Raw genomic sequence first — 26,873 nt, 5'->3', positions numbered from 1 at the left:
CTCAACAACGGAAGAGTTTACGGACCGTTAGATCAAATGATCATCAAGTAATGACGCTAAATCCAAGACGTCATCTTCTTAGTTTTAACACATAAAAATATTCTAGGCATGTGAGACTTGGGGTGTACATGTTCTAGAAAAACACTTGATTAAAGAAAATAATTAAAGCAGGATCGTTGAATTGTGCAACCAACCAACATGCGACACTTGCCCTCTTTTTGACAATTGCCCAACGTGGAAGGTTCAAGGTTTTTGAAACCCTACAACCTTATTATAAGAGGCCGATAAAAACATCACATCAAGGTACACATATTTTTAACTCTAGAACACCTCTCACCTTTGACAATCATTGACTTGGGCGTCAGAGTATTTAAAGGTGAACCCCGTGATGATGAACTATAAGCATAAAAACACCAAGTATAAGTTGGAGTTCACCATCAAATCCAAACACACTAACATATTTGGTAGCATCTCAGAGTTCTGTAAGATCAATGGCGTCGTATGTGGAAACATCATCAATGATTCAACCACATCAAAATTGTTAGTTGAGGAAAATAATTGCACCAACTTCCATATGTCCTCGTATCATTGTGCTAGAAAAATCATTTAAGTCAATCACGCCCCCAACAACGAGCTCACATATTCATCTTCTCATAAAGGAGCATTAATCCCCTTACCACCCGTGGTTGTGGCACTCGTGTTTTCTCCATTGTATCGACATAATGCCCCACCTCCGAAGATCCTTTTTTCGAGCAAAGAAATTCCATTTTCGACTCCAATTCTCCAAGGATAGAGTAGTATACCAAACACTATGAAACAACCTCTTCATTAAGATATTTAATAATAATTGTTCAGAGTCAGTCAAAGACCTTAGAACTACATAATGAACGACTCTAGAGAATTGAGACGACTTACCCAGTCCACCAAGCACCACTAAAATCCCGATGACCCACAAGATGTTATTTCCGGGTCAACTACAGAATGTTGATGTATTACAATGAAAATCATGCTAAATTATCCCACCATCATCAACCATGCCACCATAAGAGGGGAAAGACATGTTCTCTAACACCTCATAAACACTCACCATCTTGATTTGAGTCACGAGGATACCATCCGGGGCAATATCATCATAGTTATAGATGTACCTCACACTCCTCTTCATCTGATGGACCGGAAGACTATGAAGACACTCCTTTTAAAACTCCTTTAAAAGAACCATAAACGATTACCCAATTTGAAAAGAAATATATAAATAATTACAATTGGAGACACACAATGGAACATTGGATCTAGATGAGCATGTGGAACTCGTAGATATTTTCTTAAAATTTATAGGGGAAAAAGACCCACATATGTGTAAGGTGTTTGTTCTTACCTTGAAGGGTGGCTCCAAGGCATTGTTCTAATGTCTAAGAAACGAGTTCATCGACACATAAGGAGTGCAACATTGGAGATTCACCACTCATTTCAAGGTCTCGAGAAGGAATCCTAAATTAATGGAGAGCTTAGGCTTAATATGTAGAACAGTACGGATACTAGTATCAAGAGATTTAACCTAGGAGCCATTATAGTTTGAGTATGCAATCTAAGAGGGGTGAATTAGACTTGCTGGACTTTAATGGTTTTTATGCAAGTTCCTTTTCTTTTTTAGTTTTCTGGTTTAGAATAAAGTGTAGGGGCTGTTTGAAAGATGTATAACATAAAATTTAAGTGCAGAAAATAAAGAACACGATGATATATCCTGGTTCCTCTTTTCAAACAAGAGTACTTCAGTCCCCTCACACCCCGTGAGAAATTTCACTATTGTTAGATCTTTGTACAAGTCTACCACTAAGACTTCTTTTACAATCTTCTAACAACAACAAAGAAACACACAACTTATTTGATTTTCACAACATCAACAACAATGATGGACTTTGAATCAAACCAATTCAAATGATCTTTTTACAACAATGACCAACAACTTGATGATAACACCAAACAACAATGGTGAGCTAATATATACAAACAAAGTATAGAATTTAAGTAATTTGAAAACTTGACTTGAATTCCAAGAATGACAAATTGATATTTTCTCTCTCTTGAATGCTCATAATGATATGAATGAAACTCTTTTCAATGAAATGAATGGTATGCACACAGTTTTTTTTTATGGAAATATGAACACTTGAAAAAGTTGTTTGAATTATATAAAAATGATTTATGAAAGAGGTCATTTTTCAAATTTTGATGTATGTTTTGTTTCAATTCAAATTTTGATATACACATCATAAAATACCTCTATGAATTGATGCATATGTTTTGGAAACAATTCCATGAAGGTTTGAAACCTTTTAAAGTCATGGTGGTTCAAATAAAATCATTTTTCAGTGTATCCGGTTACCATAATGTTGTAACCGGTTATAGCTATAGCTGTTAAAAGTAAAAAAAATCCGTACCTGTAGCTGGTTATCAAAAACTTGTAATCGGTTACACCTGTTAAGCCAAATACTTATTTTTATGATTCTGAACCAAAGTTAAAATATTTTGATTATGCATGAAAGGTTTGAGATGAATATACATGATATTTATTAAGCCTTTTAATTATTATATAATGGATTGCATGATACCTTAGATCAATTCCATTATACTTTGAACTTCCAATGCATATGATTATTTGAGCTTGACTGAGCTAGCCTCAAGTTTTTTCTTTTTTGATAAACTTTTGTCTTCATCAAAATCAAACTAAGATAGATGATGAAAATCTTTTTCACATTTATGAGCTTCAACTTGGATCTATGTTCGTAGAAAACATAAAGACAGGACCCTAAAAATCTTTAATATTTTGTGATGACATTCAATCATACTACGTTTTTCTTGTAATTTTTCTAGTATTTTAATTGTATTTTTAGGTTAATTTTGAATAAAATAGAGAAAAATAAATCAAGCTATAAGATATTGTAAAAAAAAAAGTTTAATTAATTCAAAATCACTCTAACTATACAAATTACAAACCGAATCGAACCACGTGGTTTTGTTTAAATATGACCAAAACACATCTAAATTAAATGTGATTTTTATCGTTTTTGATTTAATTCAATTTGATTAATACTTTTTTATTGAGTCGGTCGATTTTGAACACCCCTACTTATATGGTCAGACATACACCTTTCTAGTTGCATATGATATGATATGAAATTAAATTACAAAATTAGATGATAAAGAACCCCTTTCACCTTAACTAAAAGTCCTTCGTTCGATCCTGACCCTTGGCACTTTACGAGCCATTATGGTCTTACCCTACTCCATTAGTCTTAAAAAAAAGTACTCGACCAAAGAGCAAATGAATTACTAGTAAATTTAAAATCTAATGCTTTTGGTTTATGTCTTAAATATTGGTAATTTACACACGTAGAAATATGATTTGTTTTTACTCAACCTGTAGAAATATGATCAGAACCATTGTTTGTGCTCACAAAATGACAGGAGTGACACACATGTTTGCTCCTACCTTCTCCTGCTACAACAAACCCTTCTCTTCTCCATTATCATCCTTCACAACCTCTCACTCTTTTTCCTCATCTTCCACCAACCACACCTTTCCCTCCTTTTCTATTTCAGCCACTGGCACCACGTGCACACTCACGTGGGACGATGTTTTTCGCATATCCCAATCTGAAACTGTCACAGAACACGACCCTTCTTCTTATCTCCAAGGTTTCTTCCACAAAATCCAACTCTGCAATCGTGCTTCTGTGAGTTCTTACAAAACAATGAATCAAACAAAGCAAAGTTGTTACCTTTACTATATTACATTGTGCCCTTTTTTCTTTTGAATGAGAATTGTGATTAATAATCAATTTTAACCACCCAATTGTGCATTTTTGCATCACCCCACTTTTTTTTTTTCAATAAAGTTTTAATCTTTATCATTAGTAATTTAATACAACAGTTTATGAAATTTGGGTTTAGCTAATTTTGAAGTGTAGAATCCACTTTTTTGTGTTTTCTGTTTATTGTATTTTGTTGGAAAGTGATCAATGATCCCGACAAACTAGAGTTTACTCATAAACTGTGTAATTGGGTTTGGAATTGCTTTTAGGACAAACAATCTGCTTTCTCTAGATGATGTTAAGTTCATGTTCATATTCATCATTTGAGTTTGGAATTGATTGTAGGACAAACAATCTGAATTCGTTCCGTTTATCGTTGAGGGCCGCGATGTTGGATTCATTCACAATCGGTAAATTTTACTCCGTTTCTTTATTCTTCATGTTTGATGCTTGTGTGATCTTATGTTTGGTTTATTGGTTATTCATGAATGTTTCTTTGGTTAAACTTTGAATTTGTTAAGGTTTGTTGAACATTTGCGAGGCTTCGACGACGTGTTTGTTTTTCCCGAAGGCGAAGGCCCCTTTGGTTATCATGTTACATTGCATCCATTACTGAAAACGGCTGAGGAAAGAACCAGCGCGGTTGGTTATGTAGTCAAGCAGTTGGGAGAGGAGCACATTCCAGGTATACGAAACGAGGTATTAGCCATTTTATAGGTTTAGAATATGATAGATTTCATCATTCTTTGCTATTGGATGCTTTTCTAATACTTAACTAACAAACCTACATTTGTTGTCTATCTTATACCAGCTATACCCTGTGAAATCCTCGTTTAGTGCACCTGCTTTCTTCTCATTAGAACGTGCCGCGGCTCCTTATTTTGGCATAAAGGTACAAAAGTCAAGTACTAGTTTGTTGTCAAATTAAAAAATGATAATCAAACTTGCATATGTTATACGGAATTGAATGTCGTCTCTCTGCAATCTTACTGTCGGAATTATTTTGAAGACGATCACGCTATTTGTTTTACGACAGACTTGATAATTAATAGTCCAGATTGTATTCTAAAGCTCTTATTTGTTACAATATTTGTTGTCTTTAAACTTTTTTTCTCTTATTTTACAATATTAGGCTTATGGAATTCATATGAGTGGCTATGTTGAGCTGAATGGGCAGAAACACTTATGGATAGGGAAGAGAAGTCCGACAAAATCCACATATCCTGGAATGCTTGATCATCTAGTCGCAGGAGGATTGGTCTGTAGTTTTCTTTTATCTGTTTGTATAATAAGCTAACTAGTATTTCAAACCTAAGCCTTGACATGTTACACATTTCTTCCGAAGACTTTGTGGGTTGGAACTTGGAATAGTTCAGTATGCCGTGTTTAGATGAACAACTAAATTAATCGTTCATAACATACACGTTTATCATATAAGTGTTTATGTATGAACTATTCGTATTGAAGTCAAACTATTTTCAAATAAGCTATAAATTGTTTTCATAAAGCTATCTTCTAGTGCTTATGTAGATAAGCTGAAAACTACTCATGGACATGTAATAAGTTGTTTCCAAACAGTCTAACTAGTTTTGATGTTGGTAAATAAGTTCAAAAAACAGGCCTAACTGTTTTCCTTACATTAATATGTACTATCAATATCATGAGTTTCTGAGTTAATTGCGACTGTCACAGCCACACGGAATTGGTTGTCTGGAAAATGTAATAAAGGAATGTGAAGAGGAAGCAGGAATTCCCCGATCCATCTCTATTAAGTAAGTTTACAACCACAACACCTTCATCCTTCTCCTCATTTACCGCACAAATTTCAATTTTTCTTTTGGAATAGTTAACCAACCTACGGAACATCGACACTTCAAATTAAAACGTGTCCAATGTTCAACACGACACTGACATATATGATTACATTGAAGTACTTTTATTACTAGTGCGACATGTTGGTGTTCGTGTTTGTGTCAATACTTCATAGCAGCTAACTGAACATCTTTTTGTTTCTTCATTGCTGTTCTTGCAGAGCTAACTCAGTTAGTGTCGTTTCATACAAGGACATCGAAGGATATAGATACAAAAGAGATGTTCTATTCTGCTATGATTTGATGCTTCCCGAAAGTTTTGTACCGAATAACATAGGTGTGCCTTTTAAACTCATTCTCCGATTTTACTCTCTTTTTTAGTGGTGCCTTGATCACGCTTTGTAATAAGTGGCTAAATAAAATATCAGATGGAGAAGTTGAAAGCTTCAAGTTAATCCCTGTTGAGCAAGTTGCAGAAGTCATCCGCAAGACACAGTTTTTCAAACCAAATTGCGCTATTGTGATCATTGACTTCCTCTTTAGACACGGGTATTTCTTTCTTTGAGTGTTGTAGCTTTATGGTATAGCAGAATTTGAACAAATCAAATGTTCGGTCGGCAAAAGATATTTAGTACAAAATGAAAATGTTGTTAAATAGCCGGTTTTCTTATATTGCTTGTAATACTGAAACTCTAATTCATTAATTAATATAATAATACGGAACTACAATTGCTCGGTAGTCGTAGACGTAGGCATACTTGGCCGAACTGCGTAAACAAATATCGCATTCGTTGTTTGTGATTTACATTTGTATTTACTCTTTTGTTACTAATTGCTGATCTAACAAATTATATGTTGTAATAAACATTGCAGATACATAAGTCTTGAAAATGATGGATATTTGGATCTGTTAAGAAGCTTAAGAATAGGAGATTGGTCCTGAAACAAAGAGCATCAAACTTTTCATTGAACCAAGCATTCATATGTTGAATATTTTGATTGTTATTCTTTCTTTTCTTTTACTAGTGGATTGTATTTTCTAAGAATTGGTTAGATGTGATCTCATTGGAACATTATTTATTTATGTAAAAATAACTTTTCCATCCAAAACTGAAAGATTTCTAAAACTCAATTTTCCATGATTTGATATGAACATTTTGATTTGAAGCAATATGCAGAGGATTTTCGTTTGCATATGTTCAAAAGATTTAGGAAAATTGCTCTAGAGCATCCCATTCAACAGTATCGTATGCCTTTTGGATATCAATTTGTAAAGTGCATCTAGGAGATATATGCTTCCTATTATAGCCCCTCAAAATTTCATAAGCCAACAGGATGTTGTCATGGATAGTTTTGCCTGGCAGGAATGCAGTTTGGCTATCATCAACAACATGGTTGATGACTTTGCTCAATCTCTTGGTGAGAATCTTAAAGATAACTTTGTAGATGGTTGTGCAGCAAGCAATTGACCTCATCTCCCTCATAGATTTAGCCTCTTTGGTCTTGGGGATCAAAGTCACAACAGCACAATTTACTGCTCTATGCAGTCTGTTATTAGTAAAGAAATCCTGGTCTGCCTTGACAATATCAGATTTCATCATACTCCAGCTAGCCTTGAAGAATTTTGCAGTGTAGCCATCAGCACCAAGTGCTTTGTTATCCCCCAGGCTCTTTACAACATTCCATATTTCCTCTTCAGTGACAGGGTTGGTGAGACTGTCTTGGTGTTCTCTAGTTAATTGTGCACCACTCCTCAGGATAGATATATTCACATGCATTCTACTAGGTGCTGACTGCCCAATGAGCCTAGTATAAAAATCCAAAACCTCCTCTTCCAAGTCTTCAGGATCTGTAAGAATATTCCCAGTAGCAGTCTGCAAATGTTTAATCTGAGTTTGAGAGTTCTTTGCTTTAAGCTTGGCATAAAAGTAACTGTTATTACCATCTCCAAGTTTAATACAATCTTCTTTTGCTCTTTGCTGCAATATTCTTTCCTCAAGATCACTATACTTGATCACCTCTTCAGTCCAATACTTAACATTTTGGCACAACTCAGGGTTAAGATGATCAGTCCTAAGGAGAGATTGGGCTTTGTCTAATTGCACCCGACTATCTTTAAGGTTTCTGATACCCTCTGTAGCCTGCCAGGATAGGCCTTTGAGGTGAAATTGAAGCCTCTGCAAATTCTTCCATAAGTGGTACATAGGGTTCCCTAACTCATGGTGAATCCAATTAGAGTTCAAAATTCTTTGAAAATCAGGATGATCAGTCACACAATTTAAAAATTTGAATCTAGCCTTCCTTCTACATAAAACTTGAGCAGAATTCATCTTGATCCTGAGAGGAGAATGGTCAGAGATATGTGGGTTTAGCAACTCCACATTATTGTTTGGGAAAGCTAGGAACCAAACAGTGTTGATCAAGACTCTATCTATTTTTGAGGATATGGGATTAACAGTTTGTCTATTAGACCAAGTAAAAAATGATCCTGATGTCTCATGTTCAAAAAGGCCACTGTTTGTCATCATCTTCTCCATATCCACATATTCTGCAATGTGCACATCATTCCCACCAATCCTATCCCCAATTTTTAACACATTATTGAAGTCTCCTGCACAAATCCAGGGACCAGTAATATTTTTACTAATTCTATCTATGTCATCCCAGAGCTTTTGTCTATTTACAAGCTGGTTTTGAGCATACACAATAGTTAAGTAATGAGAGAACACCTCCGTATGAGACAACTTCAGCATGAACCAATTGATCAGTTTTATCAATAGCCTTTATGTTCCAGATTTTAGGATTCCAGATAATCCAAATTCTACCATTACTATGGTGTTCATAATTATCAATGAAATCCCAGTCAAAACCAAGTTTCCTCCTAACATGATTACTATTATTCAGTTTAACTCGAGTTTCCAATAAAGCTATACATGTTACCTGATGTTTTTTGAGGTGGGCTCCAACCTCAAGGCACCTAGCAATTTTATTTGAAATAAAATCATTATATATATATATATATATATATATGAGGAGGGATCAAATTACACCAACAAGTTACACTAAGTATTACACTCTTTTATAACCATTGATTGTACTTAAATCTAACGGTTATTATATGATCTCTTTTTGACTCATTATTCACATGATTCTTTCTAAAGATAGTTTCCTTTATTTTTGGTAATAAATAACAATATGATTTTTTTAAATATTTAATAAATAAAAAAAATTAGAATTCTTAAATACTTCTAAAAAAAAATTATTGATTATTAATAAAAAATAATTTCTTCTTATTTTTAAAATAATTTCAACTTTTATATTTTCTTTATATTAACTTTTATTATTTTCAACTAAGTAAATAATGAATTATGATTTTAAATATTTCTTAAAAAATCCTAATTTTTAATAAAAATATTTTTCTTTTTAATTTTAAACTAACTTATCTCTTTATGATTAATAAAAATAATATTATTCTTTATGATTAATTCACATTTTTTAATACAATTTTGTAATTTATTTTAAAACTTATAAATTTCATTGTGTATTTTAAGTGGGTAAATATTATTTTATATAATAAAAATTAAAAAATATTTTTTAAAATGGATAAGAAATTAAAAAAAAACGTGAATTTTAATACTAAACAAAACAACATTTTATCCATGTTCTTCTTCAAATTAAGTTCAATTATATATAGATTCAACTAATACTTTTTAAACAATAGTATGAAATAATATTCAAAACATGTATGGATATAATGTTTTAGTTTTGAATAAAATAAATAAATGATATAAATTAATTTCAATAAAATGTTCACTTAATTTTTTTTCCAATTTACAACATAATAATTATATACACATTACTCACTATTTTATTTTTTCATTTTATGTTTTTTAATTTTTAATTTTTAAATTTTATTTAAAAACTTATAAGTCAAAAAGAGATAAGTTTGTTTAAAATTAAGAATAATAATTTTTTATTAAAAATTATAATTTTTTAAGAAAAATTTAAAATCATAATTCATTATTTACTTTAGTTGAATATAATAAAAGTTAAAATAAAGAAAATACAAAAGTTGAAATTATTTTAAAAACAAGAAGAAACTATTTTTTATTAATAATCAATAACTTTTTTTAGAAGTATTTAAGAATTCTAATTCTTTTATTTATTAAATATTTAAAAAAATCATATTGTTATTTATTACCAAAAATAGAGAAAACTATCTTTAGAAAGAATTATGTGAATAATGAGTCAAAAAGAGGTCATATAATAACCGTTAGATTTAAGTACAATCAATGGTTATAAAATAGTGTAACACTTAGTGTAACTTGTTGGTGTAATTTGATCCCTCCTCTATATATATATATATATATATATATATATATATATATATATATATATATATATATATATATATATATATATATATATATATATATATGAGGAGGGATCAAATTACACTCGAAGAGTTACACCACGAGTTACACTCGTTCAATAACTACATCTCGAATTAATATTTTTTAAATTCAACCGTTGGATTGAAACATAATATCATATAGATCTTACCTATAAAGTTTGAGCTTAATCTATAATGATTTACTATGTCATTGAATCACATCAAAATTAACGTTATATGAAAGCTCATTTTGACGTTAATCTTTGGATATCTTGATGATATAGTAAATCATTATAGATTAAGCTCAAAATTTATAGGTATGATCTATATGATATTATGTTTCAATCCAACGGTTGAATTTAAAAAATATTAATTCGAGATGTAGTTATTGAACGAGTGTAACTCGTGGTGTAACTCTTCGGGTGTAATTTGATCCCTCCTCTCTCTATATATATATATATATATATATATATATATATATATATATATATATATATATATATATATATATATATATATATATATATATATATAATTTGTTAACATTGATAAGGATAAGATTTGAAAAAGTTTTCGCATCCCTTTATATATGAAATATAATAGTATTTTAAATTTTTTCAATAATACAATTTCATGTATATTGTTCATTAGACCTAAGATAAAATTATCAGAGGTAATTCATATTTATGTATCAAGTTATAAATTTATTTCGACAATAAATTTGTTCTATCATAATATAATAATGATTAAACACAAAATTATGTTCTTTTATATATATATATATATATATATATATATATATATATATATATATATATATATATATATATATATATATATATGACTTAATAAATTTTTAAAAGACAACTAAACCATATCACACTAAATGTTTTTTCTCTTACGCTTCGAATAATTTTTAGCGTAAAATCGCTCAAATCACATATGGAATATCCCTAATAATTTTTTTTTTCATTTTTAAAAAAAAAATAGAGAGATCCATATTCATTGAACACATGGTTTAACATAAGAAATCACAATACATTTGTCAGAAAGGACTGTACTCTATCAAAAAATACTGTTTATACACAGGAAAATACACTGTTTTTCTGAGCTGTTGGCACTGTTCTACAACACTTGACATTCTACAGTATCCCTAGCTGATCGACACGTGTACAAAAACTTGTTATCGGCATGTACGACGAACCACGTTGTGGATTCAATACACATTAAAAATTAAATAATATATGTACTAAATTATATACCTATGTTTTGTATTTAAATATATTGCAATTACAAAATAGATTTAATTATAGCTTTTTCCAAAATGATGGGAATTTCATGCAACTTTGTTACTATACTTTGCTGCTACAAACCCTTCACTCCATCTTCTTCCTCCACCAACTTCACTTTTCCTTCTTTTTCTTCTTCTACTATAACCAATGGTGGCACGTGCAAGCTCACGTGGGACAATATTGTCCGAAATTCTGAATCAAAAGCAGCTCTAGAAGAGGACTCTTCTTCTTGTCTTCAAACTTACTTCCATAAAGTCCAACTTTGCAACCGTAGCTCTGTGAGTTCTTACCTCTCTTTTATCAATGAATGAAACAGATCAAAGTTATTATCTTTCCTTACTCTCGTAAAGACTTTAATTAGTATAAATGTTATTAATTACGGCCATCGTGATATTATTTAATCAATTATTCTTTTAACATAAAAAGGATAAATAATATTGTTTTATCTAGAGCTATCAAATAGGTTGGTCCGCCCAGTCCAATTCGGTCTGAGGGACCAAAACATATAAAGGGGTTGAAATTGGTCGGCCCGATTATTTCATGGGCTGCAAAAGATGAACTCAATCCAGTTACTAATAGGTCTGTGGTCTGGTGGGCCAGCCTGATTAACCAATCCGTCTTTTATTTCAATATTATAATTTTAAATTTATAAAAGTAGAGATAATGATAAATTTAGTTCAATAACATATAAAATATTCATTAAATCAACATCCATATATATGAATTCCACGAAAATATTTATGTAAAAGTAGAGAGAAACGAAATAATATTTCTAATATTTATCAAACTTTCTTTATCTCAGAACTATTTATTAAATAATATTTCTATTTATTTAAAAACGGATGAAATGGAATGATATTAAATGAAATGAATTCTATCACATTCCATCACTTTTCATCATTTTTTTTTACCCTTCAATTTGAGAGGTAGGACAAAATTACTCTATTCTATCATGAAATATCCAAACAATAAAATGACATATTTATTCCATTATGTTCTATTTTTTTATTGTATCCAAACATAGCCTTAGAATGGAAGAAAAGAAACAAAAGTTTGATGTTTTGTGACTGTGCGTGAGAGAGAAATAGAAAAATAAAACGATAATACTTCATTTTTAGTGAATTTTTACGAAAATATGAAGATTGAACAAAATAGTAATAAACATTTTAGAATTTGAAGTATCAAATCAATAAAATGAAAAAAATAAAGGATTAAATTAAGGTTTCCCAACAACAATTTTATCTTTTTTATAATTTAAAATCTTTAATTAAATTAAATAATAATTAAAAATTTTAACTCTTTTTAAATAAAAATAATTTATTGAATAAAAAAAAAAAAAAATGAGGAGACGTAAAACCTAACCCATCAAAAAACTGACAAAATCAATAGTTAGACATATCAATCTACCTCTAAAAAAACTTTCAATAATATAAATACAAAGTCAATCTCACAAAATATCATAATTAATAAAAAAATATGCATATACTAATTTATCAACACATGCATTTTCTTCTTTAAAAATGTGAGATATCTTGAATCTAAAAGAGCGGTAGTGTGCATAATATTCTTCCATTTAAATAAAAGATAAGTGACAATATTCAAATTTAAAGTCAAAGATTTTTCTAATTCTTTCTGTTATCATATTCGATAATAGGTATGGTTTCATGCAATTCAGTTCAAAAGAATGTACAAACTTCAATTCTATATGAGAAATCTCTTAAAAATATTCTTAATTTATCATTAAATATGTCACCACAAATTAATATTCTATGATTTTCTCTTGAATCTACATCCATGTTGCACTTAATTCAATTATGACTAAAAAAACACCAATTAATTTGTATGGTTTTATATGCGAGAAGAGGTCGACATATGATGTCAAAGTATTTAATAATTGTAAACTCGTGTATTGAAGAATACATATATTTGTTGAAAGAATTAGAAGTCAAATAAACCAATTGTTTAACTTGAAAAATATATCTATCAAAGTCAATTTTACCAATTTAAAACCGAAAATGGATCACTTACTGCCCTTTTTCTCCTGCTGTTTCTGCTGCCCTTAATCCAATGGTTCATAATTTATTTTAGAAAATGAATTTGCATTGAAAACAACAATTTATGTTAATGAATGGTTAAGATAGAAGCTGAATGGGCAGCACCAAAATATCAGCAGGAGAGGATCCAGATCCTTTAAAACCTAATGTCATTTTTTGTGTCAAAATCTTTTTAAAATTATTATGATAATGGTCATTATCAGATTCTGAATTCAATTTTACTAGAAAGTTTGAATGAAGAAAATAAAATAAAATATTTTAATTTTGTTTAATTGTAAAAAAAAAGTGAAAGAAAAGACTCTTAAAGAAAACAAATTTAGAAGAAGATAGTGAAATAATAATTAGCTGGTCATTTAATAAGAATAAAAGTCAGAGGACAAAAATGTTAGTTTTTGTAAATGATATTATTTTCCCCAAATAATAATAATATTATTAATTATATATATTAAATTTGAAATATATATGTTACACATTTAGATCCATTTCTGCGTAGGGCGATGCGTACATTTAATCTAGTAAGAGCGCTAACTTGTATAAAGAAGATATAAAATCACAATGGACAAAACCACCCAAAGACAAGTGTCTTAGAATAAAAGTTCTAGGGATATGAAATCCTAGCATTCAAATATAAAGTCTAAGGTATGCCTTGGAATTCAAGTATATGTTTGCTTACTCTAAAATACTTTTCATCTATAATAATTACTAATTTGAACGTTAGAGTGTTTATAAGCACCTCCCTTAATTTTGGACTGAGATTCTAGAGCTTTAACCACAAACCAGATTACACCATCAAATATAAATTCAACACTCTAACAGTAAACACATCGGGTCCACACCAGACCTTTGGGATTGTATGTAAAAATTGTTGTAACGACATTTCTCTCTCTATACCTCAAACTCAGATGGTGCATTTTGACATTAGATATATCCAACATAGTCTCTCAGGAATAATCACCAACACTAAAGGAAATTTCATTTTATGGGACAACATCCACACCATAACTTACGTCAACAGGATATTGTGTACCATTTGGGAACATTTACTCATATATATTTCTTCATCGAATATAGTATAGGAACTCAGATTCAATCCTTCATCATAGACGCTGACCCGCCTCTTTCAAACAGAAGAAATTATTTTTCTTTGATGGAGAAACCGGTGAAGACTCTCACGAAAGGGTAAATTTTGAAGGATCATTAGCATGGGAGAATCCCTCATTGTCGTTCTTCGAAGACAAACTAGTTAATGGTTTCCAGAATCACCATGTACCTATCCTTAAAGAGAGAAGATGGATGGACAGAATGTCTGACATGTGCTGGTAGACCCAGGAAGTATTGTGATATCATGTACACATAAATGTACAATACTTTGGGTATGGAACCAATACTTAAACCCTATCATGGATGGAACCTTCAACGTTCAACGACACCGACAAAAAACTCATGGTATATATGTTAAACTTTCGATGACATTCAGTATCAAAAATCAAATAAGCATTGTCAAGGTAAAGTTCTTGGTGATTAAGGTGTGAGTCCATTTATAATTGTGTTCTGGGAAGGCCGACATGGTGCGCCTCAAGATGAAGTTTCATAATATTATGGTCCAAATCGTGGTGCTCAAAATATATTTGGTTGCATATATGCATATTTTTCGGCCCTTTTAGAAACGAAACACCCATCAGAGGAGATTGGGTCTCTAAGCCAATCCCCAGAGAACTAGTATCTCTAGGCACCTATATGGAATAATGAACCTTTGAGAGGAATGTAGGGACACAGAAACATACATGTGGAAGCAAGAAGAAAGGTGGAAAGTCCATATCCCCTCGGTGATTTAATTGAAATCCCCTTTAGAGAGGATTCACTAGTAGTCATCTGAATCAGGGCAAGGCTACCTAAATCTATATAAGAAAAACTGAAGATATCCATATAGAGAGACCATAATTTACCCACTTGGTCATCTAAAGGAATTCTAGGACTTAGTCTTGAGGTAGCATACCAATCACTTGTCATCTGTAAAAACTTTTCATACGTGACTGAAATTCGTAGGAAACATTCATCTAAGAAGGTTGAAGTAGTAAATAATGCCATCGAGGAGCTCATAAAGACTGAATGTATAATCGAGGCATAGTACATGACATGGATTTCCAACGTAGTCCTCATGCAGAAATCAAACAAAGGGTGGATCATGTGTGTCAACTATTCAAACCTAAATTGAGTATTCATAAGTAATGCATACCCAATATCAAACATAGACAAGCTTGTCGATAAATTTTCAGGGTTCAAGCTTCTATCATTCATGGATGTGTACTTCGGCTATAACCATACCTTGAGTGACCCCTTAAATGAAATAAAATAGAAACAGGCCCATTACTAAACATAGACAAGGTTGTTGATAGCTTTCATGGTTAAAGATTATATTAATGGATGTATACTTCGACTATAACCATATCCTGATTGACCCCTCAAATGAAACAAAATGGAATTCATCAGTGATGTGGGAAATTTGTGTTACAAAGTCATGTATTTTAGTCTGAAGAATGTGAGTGCGATGTACCAAAGGATGATGAACAAAGTTTTCAAGAACCAAATAAGGGATATGCTAAAAGTCTACACAGACAACATGATCGCCAAGTCAAAGGAGAAGGACTAGCAAACCCATCTGGAGGTCGTGCTAGTGGAGGTTAGAAATTAAGGAATGCATTTAAATCTATATAAATGCACCTTAGGGGTAAAGTCATAAAATTTTATAGGGTGCTAAGGCGCAGTCAATATGGCAGCCCCAAGAACCATGAAAGGAATTCAATATCTAAATGGCATGTTAATAGCTTTGTTGTGGTTTATCCCTAGGTTTGGTCATAACGCGTTACCATTCTATAAATTAACTATTAAGGTAGGAAACCACATTTGAATGGACACCAAAGTGTGAACCTGCCTTTAGCAAGCTCGAAGAGTTATAGTTGCAAACACCTATTTTGGTTCGCCCTTATGACAATGAAGCAATTTTTATCTATCAATTCATTTCTTTAGAAGTCATATGTTTTGTCATGGTGTAGTAATGTGGTATCTCCCAAGACCTGTTGTATTTCATCGAGAAAGTACTACGACGGTCAGAGGTATGCCTCTGATAGGTAGAAACAATTGTTTTCACCCTTGTAACTCCTACAAGAAATTTGAGGCACTATTTCATTTCACGCCTTGTTGTAGTAATAACAAACTTTTAGACCAAAACTTTTTAAACTACACTTAGTAGTAATAATAACAAATTGGGTCGTCAAAATTTTAGAGTTCAATGTTTCTTATAAACCAAGGAAAATTCTCAAAGCATCTACTTTTTCCAACTTCATTTTAGAAAATGCAATAGAGGAACAAGATACACCCTCTAGGTAGACGTTATTTGTAGATGACTATTCCAACACCAATGTTATAAAATCAAAACTTTTGGTAAAAAGCGGTCATGATCTTACACTAGAGGCCACATTAATATTTGAATTCCAATGATCAAGCTGAGTAGCCTATTTGACCGAAATATCCATTACATTCGAGATAGGAGGGGAATAAGTGGTGATCAACTCTAACACAAAGATAGTTTTGACACATGTGGGGGGAATACAAGCCAAAGATGCAGTTATGCAACAATATTTGATGGTTTTGACAACCACCTGGAAATATTATTCTAAGCGTGCATACTTCACACATTGAGGGAGAAATATTTCCTAGTTCCAAAGCGTGAGATTGCAATAAATTTGATCCACGAGGTATTTTTGAACCGTAGTGTGAACTGTGGTGCAAATGCCATTAAGGGTGAAATGGAAGGAGAACCACCAAGTAGTTAGATGACACCGATCATTAAATACATACCATTGTCGAAGTACAAGAAGAAGACATAAAAAATCCAAAGGAAAACTTGTTTGTATTCACTCAGTGAAGGCCGCTTGTAAAAAGAGAGGCTTTATAAATCCCTTTTTAAAGTGTTTGAAAAATAAAGATTAGGGTAAAATATCAGAAGTAAAACATTAAGGTTGTGCATGAAAAAATTGTGGTTGAAGAGCATTAGCCAAGAAAAATTCTCATGTTCGACTATTATTGGCCGACAATAAACAAAGATGCTAAGACATATATTTAAAAAATTTCACAGACATGGTGACTTACACATTGCTCCACCTGTAGAAAGGGGCGCTTTATCCTCCCCGGATCGGTTTTCTAGGTGAGGAATGGATATCTTAGGCCTTTTCCCTAATGCGTCAGGGAAAGTAAAATATTTAACTTTCAATGTAAATTACTACAAAAAGTGGATTGAAGTGGAGCCATTAGCAAAGATTAAGGGTAATAAATTTTGTGTTTCTTTAAAAGGTGCATTATTACCAGATTTTAAAGGTGAGAAAAACACAACAAAATGAAAGGATTATCTCATATTGGATTTAATATAACATTAATAATCTCAAACATAAAGAGTATGGAAGTGGAAAGTAAGAATAATAACGATAGATAATCACACATAAGATTTAGAGTTGTTCACCCTAATAATGGGAGGCTAGTCCATTCCCCTCACACTTGAGAGATTTCCACTTTAATCGCACTTGATTACAAATAACTACTAAGACAACCTAGTCGAACATTTTATTGCCTCACACTATAAGACTTCCTTTCCTTACCACGTGTAACGAATTCTTTGCCTTGAACATTTTAGCACTTGCATGTCTCGCACTAGATGGCTTTAGAAAAATTACAAAGTGATTTGTTTACAACAACTGACACATAGTGGTAAATATAATATATCTTAGTTACAAGTTTTTAACTTTCCAAAGTAGAGGTAGAGAATAAAATATCTCTTGTTTGTAGATGTTTTCTCTTTGCTAATATGAGAATGTTTTTTAAAGCTTACGAATATTCAATGACACAAGAATAATACAACGCAGTTGTGGTACGGTGTTCAACCTTCCATATTTTAAGTTGTCCTATATATAGGACTTAGAAATTTATAATTATTGTGCGAATTTTCTTTGCTAATCCTTTATACCTTGGGAATGGAGTCATGGGAAATATAATATATATATATATATATATATATATATATATATATATATATATATATATATGGAATCCTTATATATTCATTCCTTGTATTTATGGTTATCATTTTATTCCTTGTACTAAAGCAGTTGTCAGAATGTGACTGTTGAGAACGATCTTTGTAGTAACATAGCATATCATGTCTTCTTCAATGAGGTATAAGTGATCAATTCTTCATTTAGGCACAAGTAGTCACTTGTGTTAGGTAAAGATGATCACGTATGTCTGGATACAAATGATATTTTTTCCTTGAGGTGTAAATGGTCGTATCAGTCATGGAACATATGGTCGAATTTATTAACTTGAGCATATATGATCATTCCCTTTCTCTAGGGCCAGAAATTGTGTCCTTTTATCTTAGTGCATATGATCATGTAGTCAATTTTGTTGACTCTTGTGTAGAAGATTATTTCCTTCGTCTGACTGTAAATGATCATTTAGACTTGAGGACTAGGTGGTCAAACTTGTTGAATTTGGTACATATGATCATTTGCTTTTGCAGACAATCTTATCTTTATTTCATCTACATGATTTAAAATCCGTCTGACTGCAAATGATCATTTAGACTTGAGGACCAGGTGGTCAAACTTGTTGAATTTGGTACATGTGATCATTTTCTTTTGCAGACAATCTTGTCTTTATTTCATGTACATGATTTAAAATTGTTCTTCATATGGAAAGATACACATTAGAGTATCAATAACTTTTAATTTTATTGTTATCATAAAAAACCTACAAATAGATGTTATTGTTTTTCAAACCATGTTTGGTTCAACAAATTTGGTACCCCCATATCGTGGTAACCGACAATGGGATGCATATTGCAAATAAAAGGTTTAGATAATTATTCTAATATTTATATATAGCTCAACATTTTACCTCTGTTGAACATCCTCATACCAACGGCCAAGTCGAATCAGCAAACACAGTCTTAATAGGAGGTTTGAGGCGGAGGCTAGAGAATGCTAAAGGAAATTGGGTAGAGGAGCATCCAAACATATTATGGGCATGTCATACTACCCCTCAATCTTCCATGAAAGAAACCCTCTTCCAAATCATTAACGGAACTAAAGTTGTGATCCATGTCGAGATATGAGAGTTGAGCTAGAGGACATCTCATTGAGTGTTTAGGGAAGATAACAAGGAAGGGTGCAAGGAAAGGTTAAACCTCTTAGAATAATACGAGGATTAGACTATGATAAGTGAAGACATTGTGAAGAAGAAGAAGAAGGCATCAAAATACAAGAGGACGGACATTCCCTTAGAATTTTCCCTAAGAAATCTCAAGTTAGGGGGTGTTTGTACCAAGAACGCGTCATATGGAAAACCCGTCCCTAATTAGGAGAGCCCATATCGAGTCATTACCAGTTCCAGAGAGACATATTACATTGTAGAGACCTTGAATGGCAAAACTCTTCCTCAGACCTGGAATATAGAAAAGTATAAGATGTTTTAAAGCTAATTTGTAAATAAAAGATGTAAGTTGTAACACAAATAATACAAATACTCTTCTCCGTCTATGTTTCCTACTTTACACTATAAGTAAGGTCAAATGAATTCACGCGAAATACTTATAAAAGGTTGAGTCCATTTATCAAAGGTAATAAAGGAAAACACTAAAAAAAAACACCACCAAGAAGGCAGACACGAGATCCTCGATAGAACTGGTTAGTCACCATCGAGGTTCTAGCTCAATCAGAGATTTAGCCTTTCTCGAGTTGATAAAGCAGTGAAAAATGTCGAGCATTCGCATAATTGGTCAGGAACGCCTTGCAAGAAGACATGTTCATCGTCACAAACAAAAGTAATGATAAAGTACAACAAAAATTATAAATCGAGAAAATTCTACGGTCCATTATTTAGAATACAAAGTTAAACTAGGAACAAACTTCCATGGTCCAAAAAACTAGACAATAAAAACAAAGGAATCAAGGGGAATCATTTACATGAAAGACCATTTCCTTGTTGATCACTTATTTTTCAATATTAACGACCTCAACATGCAAGGGACCCTGGGGTTGTGAAATACAATATGTTGCATAACCTTGTAAAAAGCTTATTGATTCGTGTCCATGACATATTATATCATGACAAATTTCTCGCTGCAAAGGTTTCTCTAATCACATCAAAGGACTTTTTTCAGCTCCTTAGGCTTGGAATTAATGGTGACAGTCTCCCATTCAACTTCTGCGAGCTAATTCTTTAAATAATATTTGCTCTCATCATATTTTTCTAGTTTCTAAATCATAGTTTCCACCACTTGCTCATTCAAATTCGAGACTTCATTCAAAGGTAATCAAAACACTAAAACCTCAAAGAATTATGAAACGCACACAACAACCCAAAAGTGTCTTTCCAATAGGGGATTTAACCAAAAGCCATGTATATATATGTACTGGTCTTTCATTTTTATGCTTTTTATATTTGTTATTAATATAAGAGGCCTATTAAAAACTATGAACCAATTACCTAATAGCTTGGAAACATTTCTTCTCATAATCAGAAAGTTCCACCATTTTAAATATCAGATCCGCTTTCCCCTTGCTAAAATATTCTCGACTCCATCAACGAGGAAACAAAGGCTTGTAGATAACATTAACATCCCTTATTCAAAACGACACATGTTTTAGCGATCATTAATAGTACGGAACTCAATGATGATATACCTGGACTTGGAATTCTTAAGAGACTTTGTGAAGACCTTGAACAATGTTGGGGATTGTTTGAAATGTATCAAGGGGGCTTTGATCTATCCGAAGCAAGGGTGAAAATGAAAAATAAGACATTGATGGATATGACATATAATGACACACCAATTAAAAGTAAATAATAATGACCCAACGGTTAGAGTGCATGTTTGACGGTTCCATCGCTAGATATAAAAGAATCTTCTTGGGTGAGAATATGGACACAATGAGGTCAAGTAGTGGAGTTGAATAGACTCTTTCCCTTTAAGATGATTTCAAAAATGTTTTAGGTCCCATATATGAAATCATAAATTTTAAGAAGCACGAAAGTAAAACACAAAAATTGAAGAGCTTGGAAGCATCTCAATTAATTAAACCAAATGAAGTAATACATGATGTTGTTAAGTACTTGATTGCTTCTAATGCAAGTCAATCACAAGACAACCAAATCTGCTTTAAACAAAGATACAAGGTTATATTGAAACTCTCTTCTTGATGGATAACAACAAATACCAAACTACATTCAAGAAATGGTATATGCACCTGTAACAAATAACAAACTTCACACAAAAACATTAGATACCCTAATATACCACAAGTCTTCCTCAACACTCAATCTTTAAAGATGAAGATCCTCAAAAATGGAAAAAGATTAAGAATGAAGATGATGAATAGTGACATAATGTCTCACAAACATTCTAAAAATGCAAGGTGTTAGTCATGGGTTTAGATGAATGTGAATAAATAACACACACAAGATTCTCTCGAATTTATGGGTAAATGGATCTTGGTTCTTAGTTGTTATCATAAGCTTGATTAATCATGAACAACACAACAAGATTAATCAACTCACTCTCTCTAGTTCACTCAAAACAACAACAAATAGCACAAGAACAAGATGCAACAAAAATAAGTGAATCTGACATTGATTACACTCAAGAGGTTGTTATAGAGAAGAATATAAAGATTCATCGTGATGGGTATAGACACACTAAGAAGAGAAGACAAATTTTCATCTTTGTCTCTATGGGTTTGACCTGTATATTTCACTCACTTCTTGCTTTCAACAAAGAAACAACTATTTAAACCAAGGATGAAAGATGGGTCTTGAGAAGCTTTGATTCGTATCAAGACGAAACCCTAATTCATGAAGAGAGTTGATTCGAATCAACTTTTAAACTTGAGGCAATTCATAGTTTCACAATCTGATTTGAATCATGTTTTAAACGTGATTCGAATCAATTAACTCAACATCCAGATTTAAGAGTTCTAACTTGTGATTCAAGCTACGCCTGATGAAAGGATAAAGTATCAATTTTCTAGGCTAAAAAATAAACAATACCATGGGTCAAACACTCTTATTTAAAAGAGTAATAATGGTTCTTAATGATACAAAAATATTATATCTGAAGCGATTACAATACAAATGAAATACGAATAGAGTACCAGCACACACCTATTAAATGAAAAGCAAATTAAAAATATGCAAGTACTAAAACAACTACATTTAAATTGAAAAAAACATCAAAACAAATAAACGATACCATAAGATACAGTGACTGCACTTTCAAATCTCTTGTTCAAATTTAGTACAGGGAATGAAGAACCCCATTTCCGATAGCATCATGTCAAACTTCCGGGAATTGGGATGGGGGAAATTCTGACCTATTCAATTTAGGAAGGTTGAAACCACAATTACTCAATCACTGGGGTATTACCAAACTGATCCACCATTTTATATTTATCTTATGTGATTGAGTTTGAATATACCGAAGGAGTACCTGGGTATAAAGGACACACTTTGTCATCAATCAGAGATCTATAAGAATGACACTTAATGGTTTTCACCATATACCTCTCGACATAGAGAAAAATTAAGTTTGAGGAAAGTATGTATGTCTTCTCACCCTTCCAAGTCGTATGGATGGAATGAAATCTAAAAACATTACTGCATCAATAATCACCCTATAGCAAGGTTAACTTCACCATCCATTATTGGCATAAAATACAAAGGCTTAGGTTTAGGGGAATTGTTATTGCTTTCAATAAGGAAGAAAATAGCCTAGTAGAAAAGAAAGGAAAAAAAACAAACATTAAACAAATAAAAGTCAAAGAAACTTACCAGTAAAAGCTTGAAGAAGTTTGAAAATGGAGAGCGTAAATACTTTGAGAGAATATAAGCCAGCGATGAAGAACAAGAAAACTTCCTGTAAAAAGACACCAATCTACGGAGAGCAAGAATCAAACGAGAAATAAATGAATCTTTCTTGTATATAAAGATTCACCTTACTAAAAGAATCATAAGGTGAGTGTATATAGATTCAACAAGCGAGCATAAAAGGCCCCAAGGTTGCATATCAAGCAATGAACAAGTGTAACACCCGAGGCCGAAGAGGGCGGAGAGTGGTCATATGCAACACTTGATGTTGAAGAGGATGGGGAGTGATCGCCGAATTCACATTGGAATGTGAGGAATCCTGAGAATGTGTAGGTAAAGGACTGCATGGTTGAAGGATGGCCTAAAAGGATTGATTGTTACTAACCATATCAACAAGATGCATCTTATTTTAGGTAGCCTAACAGATAATAAATCCATAGTTAAGGAGGCTTGACTTGGAGTAGTATCTGAATGTGTTATCTTCTAGGAAGTTTCCCAAAAAGCGTGTGAGTGAGGAAAAGGCATGTTGAAAAGACTCGTGTTGGTTTGTGGGGTCAGTCGACAATCTTGAAAGCAGTCTGGGTGTTACAAATGGTATCAAAGCAGGCCTCTTCCAGTATGATATGTTTCGGGGATGAACCAAGCGAAAGATGGTAGGCATGTAACACCCGAGGCCGAAGATGGCGAGGAGTGGTTGCCAAATTCACATCTAAATGAGAAAGATCCTGAGGTTGTGCATGGAAGGGTCTGCATGGTTGAAGAATGGCTTATAAGGATTGATTGGTATGACTTATACCAACAAGATGTATCTTCTTTTTGGTAGCCTAATAGATAAGAACTTCACGTTTAAGGAGGCTTGGCTTGGAGTAGTGTTTGGATGGGTGACCTTCTAGGAAGTTTCTAAAAAAACATGTGAGTGAGGACAAAGCATGCTGAAAAGACTCGTGTTGGTTAATGGGGTCAATCGATAATCCTGAAAGCAGTCTAAGGAATTACAACAAGCGCCAGGTTAATAGAGATGACATGATCAAAGCCATAATGACAATTATGGTTCAAAAACAACAATTAACCATGTCTATTGATAAGTCATCACCTTATGCATCATAAACAACATGTGGTAGGAAATAAATGCGATATATATATATATATATATATATATATATATATATATATATATATATATATATATATATATATATATTACATAAATATCTTGTTCACTTAAACATTAATTAATATATTTGAAGATATGAGGTAAATCTGAGCCATTAACTCAAATCCAATGGTTATAATTAAAAGTTCTCAGTTCTCATTATAGCCAAAGTTCTCATTTGATACCATGTTTTTTTTCTTTAATTAAAATATGCGCTTGATGGAGGTTTTCTAGAAAAACTAGGGTTGCCACCACAAGTTAAAAGTCGATTTTAATTGCTTTCATATTTCAAGATAAAAGAAAAAAAATTACATTATAGAATTAAAATATTGATGTATATTTATTTTAATCGAGTCAACTATATCACCTTACTGTCAAAGACAAATAATTGCAGAAGTGGTGAAAAAGAGAAATAAAAAGCTCAAACTAAAAAAAATATTAGCTTTGAAAAAATAAATAATTAGAAGTGTATTTTACTCTAGCGGAAAACTCTTACCCGCTAGAATTATAATTAATTTTGAAAATAAAAACTTTCTTTAAAAATAAAAAATTCCCTTATTATAATTTTTCTTTAAATTTGCGACCAATTATTTTTTAACATGGATTTACTAATTTTATTTATTTTTTTAAGTCTTATCATAAATATTAAATACTACGAAGAAAACATAAATAAACACTTTTCCTTAAAAAAAACTTAATATTATATTTTTTTAATTAATTCTAACAAATTATAAAGGAATAGAAGGAACACATACAACAAACTACACCGCTATGCCATTTTGAAAAATAAAATCAATCTTACTAAAATTTATTTTCATTGTCCTATGAGACACAACATTGTTGTACATGAGACTTCGGGCTTTCTATTAAAAGATTCATTGTTTATGGTGTTATAAAGCTAAAAGTGTCAAATGCATAGGAACATGCTTTCTCATATTTAAACACTTTAGGTGGGAAAATTTTAGTCAAGTCTATGAATGCATGTTTCCCTCTTACCCACATGTATACTAGAACATTAAGTAGTATAAGTATTGATCTTCCGTCTTGTGGGTCGGTCAACAAATTCTAAGGCGCCGCATTTTTCACATATACTCACGTTTGCCAAAATAAATCAAATAGGGTATCCTTGACAAAATTATGTTGATATTTGAGTCATGAAAGCTTTTCTACGATGAACGGCGCGTATCCCAAATGTAATCAATCACGTCTTGCGACAAATAAGACAAACCTCGCCAACGGGAAAAAAGGAATCATAAGACAATATTTAAGGATAATATGGTACTATACTGATGAAATATATTGGCTTAAATCATCAATAAAAATAGTCAGGAGAAAATCTTGAACATATAATATTTGCAAACAAGCAAAAAAAGCTTTTTGCCATGTGATAATATCAAACTCAAGGATGAATCTAGAAGCCAATTTTCTTAATCTAACTGAATTTTGAATTAGGAACTAGGATGTATGATTATTTTTAAATTTTGTGTCTGATTTTGAAGTGAATAAGAATGATACACATTTCTTTATGTTTATTGTATTTTATTGAGCAGTGATTACTGATACCATCAAAATTGAGGTTTCTGAGTCTGTGTTATTGAATTTGGAATTGGTTGTAGGATAAAAAATCAGAATTCCTTCCATTTGTTGTTGAGGGCAACTTGGTTGGATTCATTCACAATAGGTAAATTTTACTTCATTTCTTCTTTTTTTCTTGTAAGATTTCTTGTGTTATATCATGATTTGTTTGAATTTTTTTTTAAATAATCATCTTTCCAAATTTAATTTCCAAACTAACAATCTTTTCCTAATATATACCAAACTAATCATGTTTCAAACCAAAAAAGTTGCAGCAATGAGCATGCGCCTAATCAATAGGCGCCTATGTATGTGCGTTATATATATGCGCCAGTTCCACTGGCACCTATGTGCATTTGCTATATGCATGTGCCAATTGGTCTAGCGCCAATATGTATTCGTTTTATTTTATTTGCTATATGCATGTGCCGATTGGTCTAGCGCCACCGTATTTTCATTTTTATTTTATTTGCTATATGCATGCGCCAATTGGTCTTGCGCCAATGTGTATTCATTTTTTATTTGCTATATGCATGTGCCAATTGGTCTGGCGCCTAAGTACAACTTTGAGAGCATGCGTCAATTAGTCTGGTGCATGCTCTTTATTCCAATTTTTGTTTGAAACATGGGTAATTTAGTATATAGAAGGGAAAGATGGTTATTTTCGAATTTAAGTGGGGAAATATGGTTATTTTAAAAAAATCGATTTGTTATTCATGAATGTTTCATAGGTTCTCCTTATTAGATTATAAATCAAATCTTTATGTTGCTATGATTTGTTATATGAATATGAGCTTGTGTTGGACTGCACTTAGGCTAATGATAGTGGATGGTTTTTTTAACTGAAAATATCATTAAAACGGAA

The 26,873-nt window shown here is 31.9% G+C and overlaps 2 protein-coding genes across 2 annotated transcripts in view; both read left to right on the top strand.

The window, feature by feature from the left end:
- The first annotated feature begins 3,416 nt into the window (after nt 1-3,416).
- LOC131598716 (nudix hydrolase 20, chloroplastic-like) lies at nt 3,417-6,736 on the top strand. Its single transcript, XM_058871301.1, has 9 exons — nt 3,417-3,737; nt 4,161-4,225; nt 4,337-4,514; nt 4,627-4,707; nt 4,948-5,073; nt 5,508-5,587; nt 5,848-5,963; nt 6,055-6,175; nt 6,500-6,736. The coding sequence occupies exons 1-9, from the start codon at nt 3,432-3,434 to the stop codon at nt 6,567-6,569; spliced, it is 1,143 nt and encodes a 380-aa protein (XP_058727284.1). The 5' UTR covers nt 3,417-3,431; the 3' UTR covers nt 6,570-6,736.
- A 4,607-nt stretch (nt 6,737-11,343) lies between these two features.
- Nucleotides 11,344-26,873, top strand: part of LOC131594875 (nudix hydrolase 20, chloroplastic-like) — a 33,728-nt gene continuing 18,198 nt past the window's right edge. Inside the window, exons 1-2 of the mRNA XM_058867081.1 lie at nt 11,344-11,589; nt 26,050-26,114. Of these exons, the coding sequence (XP_058723064.1) occupies nt 11,344-11,589; nt 26,050-26,114 (311 nt within the window). The remainder of the gene's footprint in view (nt 11,590-26,049; nt 26,115-26,873) is intronic.

The sequence above is a fragment of the Vicia villosa genome, linkage group LG4 (assembly GCF_029867415.1).
Source record: "Vicia villosa cultivar HV-30 ecotype Madison, WI linkage group LG4, Vvil1.0, whole genome shotgun sequence".
NCBI classification, from domain to species: domain Eukaryota; kingdom Viridiplantae; phylum Streptophyta; class Magnoliopsida; order Fabales; family Fabaceae; genus Vicia; species Vicia villosa.
Note: the sequence above shows the minus strand (reverse complement) of the source record. Positions and strands in the feature narration are given on the sequence as shown.

Coding starts and splice junctions, on each gene's coding strand:
- LOC131598716 (XM_058871301.1), top strand. CDS start 3,432: ATGATCAGAACCATTGTTTGTGCTCACAAAATGACAGGAGTGACACAC. Junction 4,226..4,336: donor GTTGGATTCATTCACAATCG/GTAAATTTTACT, acceptor GAATTTGTTAAG/GTTTGTTGAACATTTGCGAG. Junction 5,964..6,054: donor TTTTGTACCGAATAACATAG/GTGTGCCTTTTA, acceptor ATAAAATATCAG/ATGGAGAAGTTGAAAGCTTC.